Source organism: Ambystoma mexicanum, chromosome 11 (genome assembly GCF_040938575.1).
Source record: "Ambystoma mexicanum isolate Mex_15411 chromosome 11, UKY_AmexF1_1, whole genome shotgun sequence".
Taxonomy (NCBI): domain Eukaryota; kingdom Metazoa; phylum Chordata; class Amphibia; order Caudata; family Ambystomatidae; genus Ambystoma; species Ambystoma mexicanum.
The window spans coordinates 450,605,187-450,627,157 of NC_090934.1; the positions used below are offsets into that span (position 1 = coordinate 450,605,187).

General features: G+C 42.3%; 1 protein-coding gene across 1 annotated transcript in view; it reads right to left on the minus strand.

Annotated features, from left to right (window-relative positions):
- LOC138503502 (tolloid-like protein 2) overlaps positions 1-21,971 on the minus strand; it is a 186,946-nt gene that overhangs the window by 43,851 nt on the left and 121,124 nt on the right. Inside the window, exons 14-18 of the mRNA XM_069623284.1 lie at positions 13,526-13,751; positions 8,631-8,749; positions 7,497-7,716; positions 2,752-2,870; positions 2,307-2,532 (exon numbers count right to left, since the gene is read on the minus strand). Of these exons, the coding sequence (XP_069479385.1) occupies positions 2,307-2,532; positions 2,752-2,870; positions 7,497-7,716; positions 8,631-8,749; positions 13,526-13,751 (910 nt within the window). The remainder of the gene's footprint in view (positions 1-2,306; positions 2,533-2,751; positions 2,871-7,496; positions 7,717-8,630; positions 8,750-13,525; positions 13,752-21,971) is intronic.

The following is a 21,971-nucleotide window of genomic DNA, read 5'->3' on the forward strand; positions in this document are numbered from 1 at the left end:
CACAGTGAGCACAATCTTTTACAATTTTTATCAAATTATATTTTTCATACTGAACACCCTTTTGTCAAACAGTGGTTGCGGGCAATTTATCGCACTTTGGTAGAGGCAGATGCACCACTTAAATTGCTCTTGACCAATCCAAACAAAGTAAAACAATTAATTTACCGCAATGATTGGATTAACACTCGAAACAAATGCTTGCAATATAAGTCTGCAATTCCTGAAAAATTTCGACATAAGAGATTGGGATGTATTGAACCTTATCTCTTAAAATTTCCCTGTAAGAGAACGCGCTCAGCCATTCTCAGAATGCGCCTGAACTTATGGCACACTCGTGAACTTTTGGCCAAACGGAAGGGCAGTGTGGAGGTGGCCTCCTCTTGTAGATTTTGTGGTGATACTAAAGCCTTAGAAACCTTAGAGCATATACTTTCGCTTTGCCCCGAGCTAATTCAAAAACGCCTAAAATTTTTCTCATGGCATTGTAGCTACCTAGGGAACTTAGGATCAGTAGAAAGATGGTCCACATTATTGCTGACGACCAATGTTTCTCTTCAAATTGCCATTGTCAATTTTCTTTATGGAGTGAACTTAACCTGTTAAATAATTGTTGCTGTTTACTTGAGTCTCCGGTCATTTATCCAGGAATGGCATGTTGAATCTTCTCGTTTTTAGTCTTTCTAGTTAGACGTGTTTTATATGAACTGTATTGAATAACTTCTTTTTCTCCTTTTATTGTTCATGTGAATTGTACATTATCTTAATGCATCAATTGTAATGCCTTAATCAATTATAATGAATTCCTTCTTAATTTCTAAATCTTAATCTTATGTACTTTTTAAGATCAACTGTACGTAATATTTTGTATTGAAAAGTTGATTCATTTCAACTATATCAATAATAAATAAAGACACATCTGCACAGTTTATAAAAAGTCCAGCGAGAGTATCTAGGGCCTTTGGAAATGACTATAGACCCACGTGTGCTGTATGGTAAGATACATTGCTCACTTGTTACATGTTGCACAAAAGTTGCAACATGAGAAAAGGACTAAAGTAAACAAAGTCTCCCAGTACTGACTGTCTTAAGGGCATGTCAGTTTCCCCATAAAAAGGGAGCGAAAGCCCAGAGGAGTGCAGCTGAAGGCTGTGCTTCTCTGGCAAAGTCAGTCAATGGTGTCTAAACAGCAGCAAAAAGTTTGGGGGTTGACACATGGAGGGAAAATTACATACACATGTGACATCTTTCCTAACACCTTGTTATATAAACATTGTAAAATTAAACACTTTTCATTTACTAACTCTGTCTCTCTATTTACTATAATACTATTACTAACTCTGTCTCTCTATTTACTATACTACTATTAAATTTGCATGTTTTACTTCACCAAACCTCCAATACAATATGGATTGGGATAATTATCCTTCCCCAACAAATAATTTTCAAATCAGGGGACTCAAAATAGTAATATATGCTGCATTTCAAGACAATACATTTGTAAATTAAATCCATGGCACAAGGTCTTGTCATTCAAGTCAAGTAGATGGACAATATTAATGTAATTTAATCAGAAAAGGAGTCCTAATATAGCCTGGTAGTATTTATTAACGTTGTGTGTAATGTTGAGTTACTAAACAAACTAAATACTCCAATAAACCCAAAGGTTAAAGTGTAAGGCATACGTCCATTCATATACAAAGAAAAAGGAACATTAAAAACAATCATCAGCATGCGTTTACATATTGGGCCTCATCTAGAGTTAGGCGGTAACTAATAGCCCTACCGTCAAACCCCCCGGCGCTATTAGCGCCGGATCACGGGTTTGGCAGAAGGGTTATTGCCCATTCCCCATTGGGCCCATTCGGGAATTCCTCATTCCCCATTGGGCCCAACGGGGAAAATTTGCACTTTTACCACTGGCGGATTTCAGGCCGGCAGTAATCGTGCCGAAAATCAGCAATTTTGCCGCAGATTTCCACCCAGCTCAGAGCTGGGGGGAAATCCGCCACAGCCATGATCTGGCAGACCCTTAAATGTGGCGGTAATAGCGCTACCACCGCATTTAAGGGTTACCACCAGACTCGTGATAAGGCCCATTATTTCCTCTGTGAAAATAGGAAGTAGCTAGAATTTTTTTTATTTAAAAAAGTTAGCACTTTTTAAATTGCTCTTTGTGCAGAGAGATCATTAATAGCGGAATGGATAAGTTAAGGATCATATCATTTGCTAAATAGTTACTTTAAAAGACACACTTCTTACAAGAGGTGAATCTATAGAATGAAATAATGAACAAGAAATATAATTACCGTTGCCATAAGAAGCCTGGAAACCATTTCCTGCAACAAATGAATTGGCGACAAACTCCACCAGCATCTGATTGGATGAGGATGTTATTGCAAGGGGGATGATTTGTCCACAAGTTTTATCCATAAGGACGGGGGCAGTCTGACTGCTTCCATCATAAACCTTGACATAATCTCTGGTGCATCCCGCTGAGGCCTGGATATTAAAGATATTGAACCACAGTGAAACCTGAAAGGGAAGTGTGCAAAAAGAGATTAGTTTACAAATAAAACTCTTTCCCATCATGCGTTTACAATTGTGTTTTATAATGAATAAGTATATAGAACATAAACATTCATTTTCTTCAATGTCTCAAAATGGGCTTTCCAATAGAGAGTACACTCATGCATTAAACTGAGTAAGCAACCATTGTGCCCACATAAATAAACCTGTCACCACCATGGTCACCTTGTTATTAGCTGGAAGTTGAATTTGCCAGAGGGAGGGTGCGTTGTTGTCATACGGGGTCGGGTATCTGGGAGTGGCAATGCTCCCTGTCAGGCTATTCAGTAGGATCGGAAAACGAACTGTAAGGTAATGAAGAACACAATTATATGGGGTGTCACATCATTTACGACATTGGAGCAGCGAGAAGATTAAATAACCCTGAACAGACATGAGCAAAACAGAGATTTATAACAAACTGCTGAGCATTACATGTGCCAGTTCCAAGAGATGTGAGAAGGAACAATGAATTACGTCTGCAAGTTTCAAGAGAAAGATGAAGGAACAATTCCTTACACCAGTTGCTGGTACCCAAAGGATCTGACAGAACTCTAAACAGTACAGCATCTTGCAGTCCCAACAGATGTGTAAAGGCACATTGACCTACCTAGCATCTAACAGGTCCAAGACCTATGAGAGACCAAGAACCTTCATTATTTAAAGTGCTTTGTTAGGTCTCAGGTGCTTCAACAAGGCTGGGACAAAGAATGATGGAATATTGTGGTGGGGGTCCATGTGCTGTAACCTTATCTCCTGTCTGGAAAGTCTGATGTCTGTGAGTTGTGAAAAGAGAGGTGTGGTGTAATAAGTGTGTGGTGTGTGGATGTGAGGAAAAAGGGAAGGGGAACTGGGAGTGAAGGCAGTATGGGAGGGTGGGGAAATCAGTACTACTTGATCAGTTTTTAGGAAACAAAAGATTATTGAGTGCATAACTAGACCTAACCATGAGTAGCCTTACCCAACTCAAATACATGTGTATCATGCTTCTACGCTACTAGGAAAAGATAGTGGGTCACTGACATGAGATGAGGGATGTATGAGCCTTGGCCCGAAGAAGATGAATTATAATCAAGGGTTGGGTCATATGTATACATATTTAGGCACAAAATATAAGCGGAAATAGTTGAAGAATAGGCTGAGCATTTTCGAGTTTTGAAGGATGGTTGAGGATTTGGTTAATGTCCCTGATGACCCTTAAGAAAGCGAAAATGTAATTCCAACACCCTGTGTCACCACTACATTTTATGTTACCCTGCATTTAAACCAATCCCGACTATGTGCTCCTTGCAGCACTGCAACAGGGAGCCCCCGCCATGTATGAAAACATCCCAGAGGCCCCAGCACTGAATATAACGTGCGCCCCATTAGTGATGGAGACAGAGTACAGGGTGTGGAGGGAATTAGAAAGAGCACTTCGAAGGACAGAGGCAGAGCTTGTGTGAGTAATGTTGAAACAGGGACGGAGGCGAGGAATGCCAATAGGTACCGATAAATGGAGAGCAGGTGATATTTTATTTCGGATTGATAGTAGAGTGATTGAGGATGTACACGTCCAAGTGAAGGATGATGGGCACAAAGATGAAGGGCATAGAGGGGGTTACCGTGTGCTGACAGTTTAGACTATGAGTCCATTAGAACAGACATAGAAGTGGGAGCAGCAGAGGCAGGGGAATCGACAACAGAGGAGGAGCAGGGGGAAGAGATACCACCTTGGGTGACACCAAGAATAGAGAGTTTATGATGTCCAAGACTTTGCATGCGACCAGGACTTATGGCGGTGGCGAAAGGGGAGAAATGGGGGAGAACGTTAGACATGGATAAAAACAATTTTTAGAGCAGGATTTCACACCACCAGGGACCTTTCCCTTCCCTCTACCTGACCCTGAGAATTATGTGGAGCACTAGGTTGACTTAGCAGGAGATGGGAGGTGTTGTTTAATGATGGGCTCTCCGGATAAATATGCTTGAGGAGAGGGGAGTTTATGCCATTTGTGTAGGGGACTAAGACTGCAAGTGTAAACTGTGGATGATTTAAAAAAAAAACGTACTGCTAGAAAACACTGTGGGGCACTAATACAATATTTTTCCATGGCTGTAAAACACAAGCATCCATGCTGGTGAAGACTCAGACTTAGAGGCTCACATGGAATTTCTTTTTTACAGTAAGCAAGTCATTAGCAGTCTAGCAAATATAACATTGCCAGCTGAATATATGTAGGCAATGAGAGTGATAATGGGGGTCATTACGAGTTTGGAGGTAGCCATGGTGCTATTAGCACCATGGCTGCCTCCAAAACCGGGTCTGGTCTGACTGAATGGAGACTTACCAGGTCATTCCGACCTTGGAGGACCCGGTAAGTCCCCATTCAGTAAACCATTACCCATTCCCATTTGAGCCCCTGTAGGGCTCAATGGGAATAGGTAAGGCGCTAATAACGGGCCCGCAAATTTCGGGCCCGTTATTAGCTCCAAGGTCCCTTAACCGAACCCGCAGAAAACGGCTGGTCAGATCAGCCGTTCCTGCTGGGACCCTCTAAGGGACCTCGGAATAGGGTGGTAAGGGTTTACCGGCACCGGCATCCTTACCGGTGCCCGTAAACCCTTACCGCCCAACTCGGAATGACCCCCAATATATTTGTTTGAAATTACCTTACAGGCAATAGACTGCTCTTGGAATGCTACAGTGAAGTGAAATGCATGCAGTAATTTGATAAGAATTACCTCCCTCAATACATTTATTTATGTGTAGCTAAAAAAGTTGTATACTCCATTAGACAGACATATTGAGTCTGTGCACTGTCATGTCGATAGAATACATCTGTGTGGAGAGAGATAACCCATTAAAAACTATATTCAGCTGTGCAAAACACTAGGTGAGGAAGCACATTCTATTTTTGCCATTGATGGTTTTCAAATAAATGATCAACATATTAATTATGATTTACATTAATTTGGAGAGACCTAGCATGAATCTTTCGATTCTGTCTGGTCTATAGATACTTGAAGCACAGGAAGCCATATGTGTCAGACAAACAAAATGACATTTGTCCTGATGGAGGCCGTGGGAGTGAGACCACTCTACTAATTCATGAGGCCAAAACACATCTTTGTCAACATAGTTTGATAATAACAGTGTCAATATTCATACACTGCACAACGAGCCAAGTGATAAGGCGTAGAAAATTAAGTCAATCCTTTGATCAGTAGGAAGGGTTACAGTCATGGATGAGGAAAATGTTCAATAAGCGATATGTACAATGGTAAGCACTTTAGTCCTGTGTCTATGTCAATGTTAAATATCTGTACTGTATATTGACCTGTGTAATGATTTAAAGGTTCTTGATATGTGAATTGAATGAAATAAAAGATGAGTTTTGTACTCAGACAAGTACAGTGGTTCCAGGTCTCTCCAAAATCACCCTGATCAATTTGCTGTTGTATAGATGATAAAATGGCCATCATATGACCAACCAGATTTCTATCTAAGCCCTAAGGTACACACCTATCCCTTTGTACTAGCAATTTACAGTTGGATGTGTATGCATGAATATCAAGCCGTAGACATTTTATTTCACTAACTGTCTGCAAAATGCAGTTGCTCAACCAAGGTTTAGTAATATTCGTTCCAGACTGTTTGCTTTTGTATTTGAGTATACCATTTCTTTTAAATGATGCATTCATCTTTAGGTGGTTCTTTACAGAGTAGAGTTTAATACAGTTAATGTGCAGTGTAGGTCAGTAGGCATCCAATCCAATAGTATTATATCGTCAGCATAAGAAACCGTTTGTATCAGATGATCATAAAATTTGAGGGGGAATGTGACCTGCATATGTGTGCAGCGGCACAAAGACTGTACCTTTTGTTATCCAGCCGAATCGTGATAGGTGTGCTGCGGTGGAGATTACTAAAGCATTTCAAGAAGTTTTTGGGAATAAACAAATGCTGTAGTTTAATCAGGAGACTGTGTCAGAAGGTCAGGAAAATTCAATGACTGCAACATATAAAGACAAGGAGCTCTTACTGTAGGGCATTTAATGTCAATAAACTATGCGTCATGGATCATGCTTTTCTTCAGCCTATCTGGGCATCTGTTAGTATATCATTTGATTTAATGCATGGATTCATTCTTCATAGTAGGATTTTGCAAAATACTTTTCCCAAGTTGTCTAGTAAAGCTATGTATCGATATGACACAGGGTCATCTCTATTTCCTTTTCCATGACGCCGGTATATATCCTGTACTCAACCTTTTGATAAATACGGAATCTGTATAATCAGCCCAAATACATTGTCACTGAATTCTACTTTCAACCATCATGAAATGTCCCAAAACATCAAAAGGTTTTAACTAGCACAACGATTTGAGACCTACCTTCCTAGCCTGTGATGTGCTCCTTGTGATGCCATTGTCCTAACACTATGTCAAGTGATAGTGTCAAGCCACAGACAAGCCAGAGACTCCACTGAGCCATGTAAAAGGCTATTCACCTCAATTTGACTGTCAGAACTATGCAGCCCCAAATTCCTCTGTGCCCAGAGCACTATCATCATTTTCCACCTGTCGTCCAGTGGCTCTCCACCAATTGCCCAAGCCTTATATTGTGACCAGACCTTCCATGGTGAGTTTGTTATAGCTGGTGCTGTCCCTTCAATTGCAGACACACCAGTGGATGGGGGATTCTTCATATACCTTGCTTGTCAGCAGCCCAAATTAGAGATTTATTATAAAAATGCAATTGCTTGTGATGTTTAATGAATAAACAGAATCTCTCTTTAGAATATATATATATATATATTTATACGGTTAAGTTCCATTTAGTCATAGAATTGTACTGTATATACTGTGCATGGGCCCAATCCATATATACATACACAGAAACAGCCATAGAGCTAGCTATATGTTCTATATCATTATGAATATACTTACAGAATGAGTATGTCACTAGGAAGCCAGTGTTCACCCTGGGGTAAGGACTGATAAACACAAGACGTAGCATGTTTCCATAAGAGATCAGGGTCCCGGTAAATTGCGTACAGTATTTTCCCAAAAGACTTGAATCTGGTTTTGCATCATCGTAGATGCTGAGAGAGTCATCCATACAATTCAACTGTGGTGCAAATCTAAGGGTAACCATATTCAGTGCTATCTGTGTGGGAAAAAAGAACGTAGACAGGTTGGTCAGAATGTTTAACTCTAAAACAAGTTGTGTGAAGGTTGTTCAAATAGTTTAAATAAAACACATTGTGCGTAGGAGGTACACATTATTTAAATACACCAAAAACCAAATTCTTCTATTGAAAGTGTGCTCTTACACTAGGCCACACTAGTGGAAGATGTGCACTGTACCAAGGGCAATTAGCACAATATTTGCTGGGGTACACCCAAGTCATCAGGTTGCTGAAGGGGACACAACACATGGGGCAGATAACAGCCCAAGCTGCAAAATGATGGTCAAATGATAATGAGGAGCTGCTTTAAACACTAAAATCAGAAAAGGGGGCTTTCTTGGGAGTGTCCACGGAAGGATTCACCAGGAATTCTATATCTACCTGTAAACACAGACCTAACATAGCTCAAGGCGTATTCTAAGGTCATTCTGAGAGGAGGATGCTTTCCAGTGGTAGGCCGGAAAACTGAAGAAATTCATTTTTATAATTTCCATTGCCTTTCTAGTAACTATTGGTTTGCACAAGTGATGCTAGCAAGTTATGCATAGTTTCTCCTGCACCACCTTTCTTGCAAAGATAGAAAGAGGTTGTCAGAAACTACCTATGTGCAACATCTAAATTACAATCTTAATGAAAACCTGTCACAAATTACAAAGTGTCAATGGGTGATCATACTGAAGAAGTGCTTCTACTAGGAACATAGACAGACAAAAAGATAACAATGAGGGCTACTTATGTCACTTGCTGAAAATGTGTTATCACAATTAAAACAACCAGTAATCACAAACACAGCCGGTTGTGGAAAAGGTTAGTGAAGACAGCCAACAAAGTATGATATGGGGTGATAGGAAGCTAACATGGATACATTTTTTCTGCTGTAATGCATCCTAACCTTCAATCCTGCAGGTGCTAGAATGTTCCAAGTGCAGTCAGTTAACATGGGATAATCAAAGGGATAGTTTGGTGAAGTCAAAGTTCCACTTGTTCTGTCAAAGTTTCCTCCACAATTTCCTAGACATAAAAGAAAGAACAAAGGTAATGTCTTCACAACCACCAAACTTGAGGCCATCAGTGATTCCTTCAGCACCAGCACATCCACTAATTCCCCCAACCCCAACAACACTGTCACATCTCACCCCTCTCTTAATGTTGATAATGTCTATTCCTACCACACCCATTTTAGCTGTCTACCACTGGCCATGCTTTCATTGTGCCCACAACACACCTTTTATTGTTACAACCACCACCACCACAAAAATAAAAACACAAACTATGTTTTTGTTTCCTCACATACAAAGATGCTTATCCCACTGAGAATTATTCAAAACAACATATTAGTCTGAATACACTACGTTTAGTTTTGTATTATTATTTTGAATCTAAGCTCTGTCAAGATGATTGACCATCAGGATAACAGGCACACTTCTATTTTGACCCTTAAAACTATCAGGACAATGACGGTTGGTCCTGTAAACACTTCAGAAATCTGTTGATTCTGTCGGATACAGCATACATTCAAAGATTTTACAATGAATTGACTCAATTTCACAAATATTTGGCAGCTGCTCTGGCCAGGTGATAACCAAGCAATACATTGCAAGTGCACAAATGGGCACACGGTATCAGTAATTTGGCTTGTGATTCAGAAGCAAACATGCAAAGCATCCAGGTGCTAGCAAACCAAAAGCAAATGCAATGTGTACTTTGTTAGTTCGGAAGGGATCATTATCAGTTGGGATAATGACCCTTTCCCAATTTATGGCCCAAGGCAAATATAAGGCTATATATTAGTACGCCTGTTCGGGTAGTCTGTAAGGATATCCAGGTTAGTACTGTTTATGAGCTTAGTCTTGTCACATTAAAGAAACCTTTTCCACACTGACAGCTCAGAGACTGTTGTCGTCAATAGCGCTAACTTCTCAATTAGGGGTTGAGGGAGGTTATGAAATGAAAGTCAACTGTTTATGAATGGGAATGGAGTACATAGTTTCTCCCCATCACAACAAATTTAAACTACAATGAGGGTAAGGAAAAGTAAAGGGAGTGAATGGACAGATTTCTACCACCAATCTTTAAATTAAAAAAGAAGGAAGGAGGATGAAGGAGTCTGTAGGTTGACATTGTAGTTGGGCCACTCAACGTGGTTGACATTAGGGCAAAACTATAGATTCTCTAGGAGGTCGATTGTGGTCAATCACAGTTTGTGCATTCTCATGTCAAAAGATGGACATGTGGACATGAGTAGAATGTGAGATCTTATGCCCTGTGCATTACTTATTCGCTTATTCTTGCATGCTAGTCAAGGTTCTGTTGACATTGACTCACTTCGACTGTCTTCCGTGTGCTTGCTATGGTGCCTTTCTATGTTGTCCCATCATCAGCCTGGCCAAAGTCACATTAATAAGCAGTTAACAATGTACAGATGCATCTGGAGACTTGATACATCCATGTGGTGTGCATAGGTCCAAGCTGTATATTGCTGCTTTACTTTCGGTAACCCAAAGAAACAGAAACAGAAAATGTTTCATTGAGTCTGCCCCAACCTCACTTAAGTTATTTCTAAATGACTGAATGCATCATCACTTTTTCTGATGCACAAGATAATTAATATAGCATTATAGACGGAGGAAAGCAGGGAAGTTCACTATCTCAAGCAATATGGACCCTTTCTAATGCCTTTAAGGCTATTCACAAATGGTGCTAAAAGGTTTTGCAATTGTGGTGCTCAAGTAAATACATGGGTTTAACAGCGAGTTAAGTAAATAGAAAAATGCTTTGGTGAATTAAATGGCTTGTTTTACTATTAAAATAACAAGGTTCTGGAATTAAGTTGAAATAATGGATGACACCTTTTTCATTGCTGTTACTGCTGATTCATGTTTTGTATCTATGTTCTTCTTCCCCTTCTTCTTCTGAGGATAATATGAAGAGAAATTATTTATTTTGTTTCCTATCATGTTTAGTTTATCAGGATGCTTGCAATGAAATTAATTATCAGTAGTTATTGCGACTGGATTCCAAGACTTCTGATTGGCTCTGAGGAGGTCAATAATGGCATTCTTGTGATAATTCGTGTGATAATTCAATCAGTGACATTCTCATGCATAGCACAACTTTATACATTGATTTGTAAATTGTAAACTAGCCAGTTTAAATTATTCTTATTTTGGGATGCATGTGATATAATATCACTATTAGCACCATGGCTGCCTCCAAACCGGGCTCCATTACCGGGTTCCTGCAATGAGGACTTACCGGGTCATTCCGACATAGGAGGACCCGGTAATTCCTCCATGCAGGAACCATTCCCCATTCCCATTTGAGCCACCATAGGGCTCAATGGGAATGAGGAGGGAGGTAATAACGGGCACTTTACAACTGGCCCGTTATTACCTCCATCTTCCCCTCGTGGGACCCGGAAAGGATGCCTGGTTTTACCAGGCATCCTTACAGGGTCCCGCAAAGGGAACCTCGTAATCGGCGCTCCCATAATGAAGGGTGCCGGTCCCGTACCGGCACCCTTCTTTATGGGAGCGCCACCCTTGTAATGAGGCGCTATCAGTTACAAGAAGCAGATGCTAAAAGGATGCAATTAAAAAAGGGGTTGTACATGTCCTAAACTGAAGTTGCTTGTACAAACAAATGGCAAACCTCCATGTTTGTTAATGAGAATTAAAATTGAACAGGTACATACAGGGTTTGAGATAAGCTGAAAAATATTTTTTTTCTGGGCAAAGCTGGTGTTCTGTTCTCTTTGGTGAAGGGCAATTGCTTCCATTTTCTCAGATTATTGCAAGACTATATTTACCCAGCTGACAAAGTTATATTGGCTTCAATCTGACAGCAACTAAGAGGACGTTCAGTGGAATGATTAAATGAATGACACCAATTTGTTAGGATTGGATTGGCTAACAGGGAAACACTGGTAGAACAAAGTACCTGAATGGGAGGCCCTAATCCTTAATAATTCGTTTTAAACCAGCTGTCTCAGATGGCAAAGCTCCACTTATCTGAAGAGGATGGAGTCTACATAACTTCAGATCTGAGGGGGCAGATGGTAGAGGACCAGTTGATCCCACAAGACTTGTCTGCCTGGGTAGAAGAGCAAGCAGACAATTTAATGACTAGGCCAGGACTGTAATTCGAATCTATGGGCCTAAATTGGTAAATGACCAATTTTCCAAATTCTCATTTGTAATGCTTACTACAATAATTTGGAGGCAAATCTAAATTTCAAAGTTGAATGCTAAGGAAATAAGAACCAAACAGCATTCAGAGGTAGTGAGTCTATTGCTTGACCAAAGAAATGCGCTTTTTTAGTTTGCTCATTTTTTTGATCGAATTTTAGCACCAAAATGTAGATGGTGGGTTGAGGTAAGGAAATATTGGTGGGGTTAGGGGTAGGAAGTGGTTATGGGGGCAGGGTATAACGGGTCTCATCCTTCATTCTTCATTAAAATATTCGAGCAAAGAAATGAGAAAGAAAATGTAAGCAGTTTCTTTTCAAGCAATAGCCATCCCTTGCTCAGATGCCTCCACCCTGAGCCAGTAAACTGCTAATGTTGGTAAAACCTTGCACTTTGTACGTTTTTCCAAATTCTGATTTTTTTGTGATTGTTTCAACTTATTGGGGCTCAATTAAGCAATTTTTACCCATTTTTGAAACATACAACTTTCTTTTCCATGGTTACACCAGAAAGACGCATAGTAGAATCTTTGTTAGGTAAGCTTTTCAACTTTCCCTGTGCTAGTGAATCACTGAGTTTAGCATGGTACACATTTTGGCACATCATCCAAAGATAGCCTGTGCTGCCCCTCATAGTTCTTTAGCCAGGATAAGTGGCTCCATCAAAGCAAAGAGGAACCATACGAGGAATACTTGCAGAGTTTTTAACCATTTCCACTTAATGGGTTATTTAGGGAATTGTCTGTAAATGTCAACTGTTCCCTGGCCTGCCACTCCACAGCATCACAATTGTAAGTATGATTTCGGTTTTACTGTGTCACAAAGGCTACACGCACATTGTTGGTGAGTTGTAGATAGTTTTAACATTGTAGAGGTAAATAGAATAGTTGGATGCTGGATATTTATTCAAATACTGTATTGCTAATATTAGCAAATGCATATTGTTTGGCAATACCATTGTTAATGCCTATATATTATCTCTAAAGAGAATATATGCATATATGCTAATAAAGAGAGTGTGAGCATCCTTTCTTAATGTGTTTCTATTCATAAATGTAAAATACACTCTATTGCCAGTTTAAATACATGTTGGTTTAGAGATAACACTTTGTAGGGAAACAATTGATAGCATCTACTATTTATCATACACGTAATAAGCACTGGTCATAGATACTCTAGAGGTAGATTCACAACAATTTTGCTGTCCAATAGTAAGTTAGGAACTCAGGTGTAATAGTTCCTCTTTCACTAAGCACACAGAACCAACTTTCCTTCGATCCATGCTTTAGCTACAGCAATATTCTCTGCCCCAAAATGTGGGCAGCCCCATGTGGGCATTTAAAATGCCTTTCAGGTGGAGGCTAGGCCCTGGCTTGGGGGATATGATGGACATCATGACAATGATATGGAGATGTGGGGTAGGGGTGGGGGTTTACGTCAAGTTATAGAATGGAAAAGACTTCTCTTCTGTGATTCCAGATTAACAATATGTGCACAAAGGAGCTCCCTTCCCTGGGTGTCTACTTCTAAGCATATTCGTGACAATATTATTTTGGAGGAAATTTGCCAAAATGACACATAAGGAGATACACTAGTCTCACCTGAATTGTATTTTGCATTAAAGCTGTTTGATGTGCTTGGGTTACTATAGACAAACTCTACCAGCATGGTACTATCACTGGCCAACAGTGAGATGCCAAGGCCCTGCCCACAGGTCCTGTCCAATATGATAGGTGAACTCCTGCTGTTGCCATCAAAAACTCGCAGGTAATTGGACTGACAGCCTGTGGAGGACTGGATGTTATAATCATTGATCCACAGGAAAACCTAAATGGAAGAATAAGAAACATGTCATTTCTATTTTGCCTGTTTTAGAACATTGTATTTTAAGTTGGATATTCGTAAATTCACATTAATATTGCACAAATTGCCTACAAGAAATACACAAATCAGAATACAATGCCTGCAAATTGGTTTCCTTTCTAATCAGAGAGCTCATACAATGTTGATCTGTGTTTTAGAAAGGCTTGGACACAACCTAAAGTACATGTAGGTAGACATTTACGTAGGCAAGCTCACAGTTACCAGTAGGGGCACTGGAGGTATACATTTTTGGAGTTGTCTCTTAAAACTTGTTTTAAAAATGGATAGCGACGACTCCAGCAGCCTTTAGATAAATTAAATTTTGGATCCAAATATAACCTTAACAAAATATGCTATAAGAAAGAATTGGTGACCCAGGGAAACATTAATCTCACCCTGAAACTATGAAAACCCAAATAAATGTATGCCAAGCCGGGCCATGAGAATTCTAATTTTCAGGCAGGATGCAGTGTTCTCTTGTTATAAAATCTGCTTTACCCTACTGCCCTGTCCTTATAATCTCTTCCCTGCTTTGCTTAACGTGCTGTTAATAAGTCCAAACTATATATTGATGCTACACTTTCCACTACTCAAAAAGAATGTTGGAAAGTGGGACAACCTTTACGGAAGAGTAAGTGTAAAAGCGACGGACATGTTACAACTCGTGGGTGCCCATTTTTTCCTGTATTTTCTGTGTCATTTGTATGGGGTGCAAGCCACAATAGCCCCGTCTACATCCCTCCACCCCTTCCCCAAGCCCTAAAATTAAAAAGAATATACTCATACCCTGCACTCCCCCAAATATTATTGCATGAATAAATGCAGCAAAACAGTAGCGATGAGTTGGCCCCTCTGAGTCTAATCGTACAGAGGAAGAGTGCATACTAGTTGCAAAGGCAAGAGGTAGCAAAAACTTCTTTCATCAATTCCCCTCATGAAGATATCTTTCTGCAGGAACCTGGAGAAGCCGGCTTGGAACAAATGTTCCCCCAAGAAATGAGAGTGGTGTGTGTTCTATGCAACTGTATAAGCCATTCTAACTAGGGGTAGGCCAAGCTGCAGGACTTCACTTTTGCACACTTTGCAAACTGAAGTCTCATAGTTTCGAGACTGAACCCTACAATCTGTATAGGAGATCCATGTAACTCACTGATAATCAAACGATGCATAGATGTAAGCACGCCCATGATAAACCAGATTAACAGCCTTTTTCGGTCATCTACTATCCCAGGCACGTTAAAAGAGGTGTGGGTAACCCCTCTCCTTAAAAAGCATTTATGAATCACCAAACTTTACGGAACTACAGAGCTATCTTAAGTGTCCTTTTTCATTGAAACTGTTGGATGGGCTGCCAAAATTCAACTTCGAGATTACTTGGAAAACGAAATGAGACCTGGAGACAGACAGTCAAGTTTCAGGCCAAATTGATGAACTGAAATGGCCTTAATGATTGTTAAAGATAGCCTTCAAAGATATCCGATAAAAGACATACAGGCATCTTTATGCTTATGGATCTCGCAGCCACATTTGACATTTTAGAGCAAACAATATTTTTTAATCGCCCATTATTAGAGTTCACATTGATATGGTTTACATCCTTCATGTCTGATAAAACATGTAGAGTAAAGGTAAAGGACAATACCTCAGACCCAGAGGTGCAGAGGTGTCTCGCCATTGCTTTTTAATATCTACATCAAGTTGTTTCACAATCTCTTGACTGACCGCGCTTTCAAATCAGGTCAATGATATTGAGATCGTTTTTAAGCCATCAGGTTCATATGACAATACCATTAATTTATTCAGGAGATATTCCAAGACAGTTGAGATAGATTATTGGCTAGGTCTCAACAAATCAAAAACACATATGTTGTTCACTCTATCCTCTTATGCATTATTTAATAGGCTTCCCAGGTTGATAGTCCTACAAGAATCTGGATGTACAGTTTAGGTGTAATGTTTGACTATTCACTTTCTTTAGCTTTTGATATAAGGAGTCTATCAAGCTCTGTACATTACCATCTAATTATCTTGTGAAAGATTAGGCCCCTGATCTCTGAAGACAGTTGTGCTATCCTAGCTAGAGCCATAAAAGGCACAGAATTGGTCTACTGCACCAGTCTATATGCAGCTTTGAAAAAGCAGTCGATCAGCCAGCTAGAGATTCTTCAAAATGCTGTTGCCCGTGTTGCTACAAACACCAACAAGAAGGCACACATGGCCCCTGTTTTGAGGATGTTACATCAGTGCCCGATCCAAGCCATGGTCAAGTTGAAACTTCCATTCCTAATTGTCTTCCAAGGCTGCGAAAGCAGGTATTTTATCCGATGGATTGGATTTTATTTATAAAGCGCAACGTTTGCCCGGCATCTTGGTGCTCCCTGTGGGACAGCGAAGGAAAAAAGCCTAAAAGAGGAGCATTTTAAGAGATTTGCAAAATGTGTGGTGAGCAGGGGTAGCTCTAAGCGAGAGACCGAGAGAGTTCCAGAGAGTTGCAGCAACCACTGAAAAGGGCTGTACCTGACCGGAGGGACAGTCAGCAGACAGGCATTAGCTGACCACAAAGCTCGGCTTGGGATGTAAGGCAAGAATGTATTACTAAGATATTCTTCCCCCTGGTCATAGAAGGGCCGGTGGACCAAACAGAGTGCCTTGAACTGAATACGTTTAGTCACTGGTAGAAATTGAAGCTTGCGAAGGACAGGAGAAATATGGCGGCCCCGTGGAGTAGAAGTCGCCAGCCGGGCTGCAGAGTTCTGAATAACTTGCAAGCAATAGAGTACATATGTGGGCTGGCCTAAATACAGGGCATTACAATAGTCGAACAGCGATGAGACCAATGCCGAGATATCAGAGGCAAGGAGGTGAGCCGGAATGAAGGGAGTGACCAGTTGCAACAGCCTAAGCTGGAAATGGCTCCGCTAACAGACAGAGCTCACCTGTGGCTCCATCGACAGGTTGATGTGAGTTTAACCCCCAGGTCCTTAACTGTGGAGACTGACTGAGGAAAAGGGCCCAAGGAGACCAGCCGGAAACCAGGTGTCCAGATAGAAGCAGCTGCAGCGGGGCCACCACTAAGACCTCAGTCTTATATCTGTTCAGTTTAAGCCAATTATCAAGCATCCACTCCCCCACGGCCTCCAGATAGGGAACGAAATCTGGCAGCTGAACCACAATTTGTATGTTGTCAGCATATGAATAGCAGAGGAAGCCATGGGAGACTATCAACTTGGTCAGAGGCTGAACATAGATATTAAATATGGAGATGGCAATCCCTTGAGGAACACCACAAGTGGGAGCCATAGTCATAGAAAAGAAAGGAGGAAGAGAGAGGATCTGGTGACGATCGGCAAGAAAAGAGTAGAACCAGGCCGGAACAGTACCCGAGAGACCAGCCCCAGCCAGCCGACCCAGCAGGACATTGTGATCGATGGTATCAAAGGTGGCTGACAGGTTCAACAGGATCAGAGCACTGATTTTGCCCTGGTCATGAGTCCAGGTTGTCCATGACCAAGACTAGGACACTCTCAGTACTGTGACCTGGACGGAAACCAGACTGTGAAGGGTGAAAAAAAGAAGATTGATCAAAAAGGTGGGGAGTAAAGGACAGACCAAAGATTCCAAGAGTTTCCTCAGGAAAGGGAGGTGAGAAATAGGCCAAAAATTGGAAGGGACCATTGGATCCAGCAAAGGCTTCTTTAGAGGCAGGATAACTGTAGCCAGCTTCAAAGAAGCCGTGATCACTCCGGTCGAAAGAAACGTATTACTTGCTTCCGACAGCAAATATACAACATGGGGAAGGATGTCCTTAATAAGATGGAGAGGGCTAGGATCAAGAGGGGAGGACGACCTAAGACTAATAACTGCTGTGGTAACCTCTGAAGCAGAAACAGTCAGGAACACAGACAAAAATGCAGTAGAAGAAGATTCAGATGACCTCAGTTCAGCAACGGGAGGTGAGTGAGAAGTCGCAATGTGAGCCTGAATAGAGCTAATTTTGTCCATAAAGAATAAGGACAGGGAATCACATAGAGCCTGGCAGGTGGGAACCGAAACCGGTGAGACGATAGAAAGATTACAAAACACCTTGACGCTTCTCTGGGATGATTCACAGAAGTTGAAATTAGGGATGTGAAATAAACGCATTTGGCGTCGATGATAGCAAGGTGATACTTGGAGGCAACCTGGGAATAAGCTTGTCCCTAGGCACATCGGAACACCTCCACTTACGCTACATCTGCCTGCACTGCAAGTGAAGGGCCCGCAGCTCGTCTGTAAACCACTGCTGGGTGGGGCTTAAGGACAGCCTAGATTATTTAAGGGGGGCGGGTCTGTCAGCGACTTTACCCAGTGTAGCCACAAGTGAACTCATGGCCACAGGAGACGGCACTGAATGATGGGCCTGTATAAGAGAAACCATATCAGTTTTGGATACTGAATGTAACCCGTGCCACAGGATCAATTTGGCCTGCGGGCGGATACCGGCATACTGTGTTCCAAGTAAAGGGGACCACAAAGTGGTCTGATCACGGGACTCGAAAAGCCAGGAAAACAGCAACCTCAGTCCCTGATGAAAAGATTAGGTATAAGGTATTACCTAAGGAGTGGGTCTGCTCACTGACCAGCTGGTCGAGGGAGAGCTCTTTCATAGAGGTCAGGACATTTTGAAACTTTGAGTTCTATACCTCATTCACAATAAGGTTAAAATCACCCAAATGATAAGGTGCACATGCCTCAGCTGTAAATATGCTGCAAGATCAAGGAAAGCATCCACAAATAGGGAATGCCCAGCCAGGGGGCCAGTAAACCACCAATAAGTGGACACAGAGTTTCTATGGGCGTACCAGCATTGCTTCCATGTTGGCATGGTGACAAATAGTAAGAAAGGAGCCACTATAGCAGAACTTAAAAATAATGGCAGTGCCCACTGTGATGCTGGAAATGCATCGGAGGGACAGGGTCTCCGTATCCTTGTCCTTTACTGCCTTTTTATCGTGTGTTCTGTCGTATATTCTGCGCAGGAGTTCATGTGTGACTCCTGGCGGTGCAGCTCTCTCTCTCTTTTGGTTTGGTGAACAGACCCGTGGGATATCCTTACGGCACCCATGGGTGGGGGTACAACCCTGTGCCCCTAGTGTATGTTTTTGAGCACCTGTGGGTGGCCCGCAGAGCAGGGTATGGACTGGTGGCAGCTCCATGCTGAATTTGACAGGTGCTCTGAGTGTCCTCCATTTTGGGATACCCAGACCCTGCCATTGGAATCAGTTGATTTCTGATGGAAAACAAGATGGCCCCTGTGGCCTCTTGCTTTCTATTACCTATTACCTTGTTTTCCCAAAGTCCTGGGAAGCCCCGACTCTGTCCCTTCCCCCTGACCGGCTGTTGGGTGGAAGTTCCATATATGGTGTTGTTGTGAAGTCCAGTCCAGACTGACTGGAGCCTTAACAGTGACTGTATGTTGTGGGTACCTCCTGTGGATGGGACCTGGGTGAATGGAGTGTGTGACCAATATGCACTTCTTGTTGTGGTTGTCTGGTTTCTGGTATGAGAGACAAAGACTGAGACAGCCCTGCCCGAAACTGGCCTGAATGCAGTGTGTAGTGTTGAATGGCTGCGTACTTGTCCCAATCCACATTCCTTGTTGTGAGTGTCTGAGAGGGAGGAGGATGGCCTGAATGCACTGTGTGCCTGATTGGCTGACTGACTGCATGAATGCCCTTCTGTATGATTGGCTGCTGAGAGTGACCCAGCAGTGTGGATGAGAGACAAAATAGTATATCTGGGGACCTCTCACTGGAAATTGTTCAGAAACGTTCAGAAGCTGTGTCTTCACTTTAAGAGTAACTTGAACTGCTGTTCCCTGACGCCCAGCTGGAAGAAGAAGACTTGGTGTTGCATTTGCTTCGACCGATCTGAAAGCTGCCGAATCCGTCGAAGACTGATCCGAGAGAGGACCTGGTAAGGCGCCCTCTTCCCGTGCTCCGAGGAACCATCAAGCACCGCTAAAACCTTTGCCGAAGCTCACTGGAAGTCAGACCCTCGAAAGGCTGCCGACCCGAGACGGGATCGCTGATAAGAACGAAGAAAAGCACCCGGACTTCGCTGCTGTCGAGGTCCATTGCTGTCGACCAGGGTTTGCAGGTTTGTGTAACCGCTGGAGGCTCGTCGAAGTTGCGTTGCCCAGCCATGGGGACCACTTGATACCGTGCCGCTGACGACCGGAGCCGCCCGCTCCTTTGCCTAAGAACATTTGACTCCAAGGACTCCCTTGTCCGCAACGTCGACCTCTTTGTCCCGCCGGTGAAAGTCGAGGACGACCAACGCACCGAGGAGAATCCGCCGGTGGGTTTGCCGCCACCTGAAGGCCACAAAGACTTCGACGACTCGACGCCCTTGTTGGGCCACAGTTGTTCCGAAACTCTTTGCGGTCCTGAACAATTTATCGCCGAGGTGCCTCGCACACCTCATCCTCGCAGGACGTCGCTGACGAGCACCGCCTGGATCGACATCAGGGTCTCGGCACCCTTGAACTGTTCATCGCCGCCGTCGTTGACAAGTTCACCATCTTCCACGCCTCTCGACGATCCGTGGCTCCTGCTTTAAAGGGAGTCACTCAAGAAGGATCCGCCGATGCATCTTCGAAGAACTCTACTCCACCAGGTACATTGGGGGGGGGGGGGTAAAACATTATAGGAGGAAATAAGGCTATTGAAAAATATATGGACTGGGCTTGTGCTATATATCTTTATTTTACAGGTTGCCCAGTGGGGGGATCTCCACACAGAACTGTGTCTATCGGTAGAGGCCACCATTCTGCCTATTGTTTCAACCATCTTACGTTCCTGCCTATCTCTATTGCTGGTTTCCTCGTTATTGATCTGTGTGACATTTTAACCGTACAGTTGATGCACTTTAATGAGATTTGATAACCTTGGTGGTACCACTTTAGAATTGTATATATTTATCATTGTTGATTTCCCAGTACAAAGTGCGTTATTGTGATCGTGTACATACCTTTGAATATTAATTATATAAAGACTGTGTTTTCAGTAATACAGTGTGTGGACATTCCTTTGTGGGGGTTTGGGGATTACACTGTACTTAAGAACCAGCCTGTATCACCTCCTGAGAAGCTAGGCCTTGATTGCTCGACTACTTTACCAATAATAGAGAATCTTGGCTGGGGTCCTCTGTGCCTCTCCTCTTCCATATAGAGAGTGGAAGTACAGACACCCCCCTCCAGTCTTTACACTGGTGGCAGCGGTGGGATGCTTATGGTTTTAGGAATCAGTGTATAACCGTGCCACTTACAAAATATCTGCACTTTATTAAATTAAGGTTTGGTTGTGTACAAAATAACTGCATTACAAGCAATGGAGTCTATTGCAAATGGTAAATTGACTAGGATGAGCTTAGAGGCTCTCCAGAGTGCTTGTGAAGCCAGGGAGTTAGACTTTGTGGATAAGTCTAGGGCTGCGCTGATAGCTGCCCTGGAGGACTACCAGACCGATGGTGAAACTCTTGATGAGGGGGGGAATGCAACAATGAGGACTCTGCCCCTAGGGGTTCTACTGAATCTGTTTCTGGGAATGCCACCATTCCTGCTGCCTCCGTTCCGAACCCCAGCAGTTCCTTGGAGCTTGAGTTATTAAGGATGAAATTGGCCTTTGAATATCGCAAGTTGGAAATAGATGCTGATCTTAAGAAGGAGGAGTTGGCTCAACAAGTGGAGCTCAAGAATAGGGATCTTTAACTCAAAAATAAGGACCTTGAACTCAAGAACCAGGAGACTGAATATCAGAGAATTCAGCTAGAGAAAGCTAGAGTGGAGACTTTAGAGAAACCCAGTGAGAGGTTCAGGTCCCCAGCAACTAAGTTTATGAAATATTTGGTTGGTGTGTTTGTGGAGGGTTCTGATATCCTCCAATGGATTGAAGCGTTTGAAATGGCTTGTGCAATTCATGATGTTGACAAAAGAGATTGGGCTAAGTGTTTGTTAAGCAGAGTGCCTCAGACTGGGTATGACTGTATTCTGAAACTGAGTGTGGAAGACAGGGGTCAGTATGAGTGTATGAAGTCTGCTTTAATTGACAAGTTTGGCAAGACACCTACCCAATACCTTAAAAGGTTCAGGGATTTTAAGAAAAGAGAGAATGTGTCTTGGGTTGACTGGGTGAATGCTGCGCA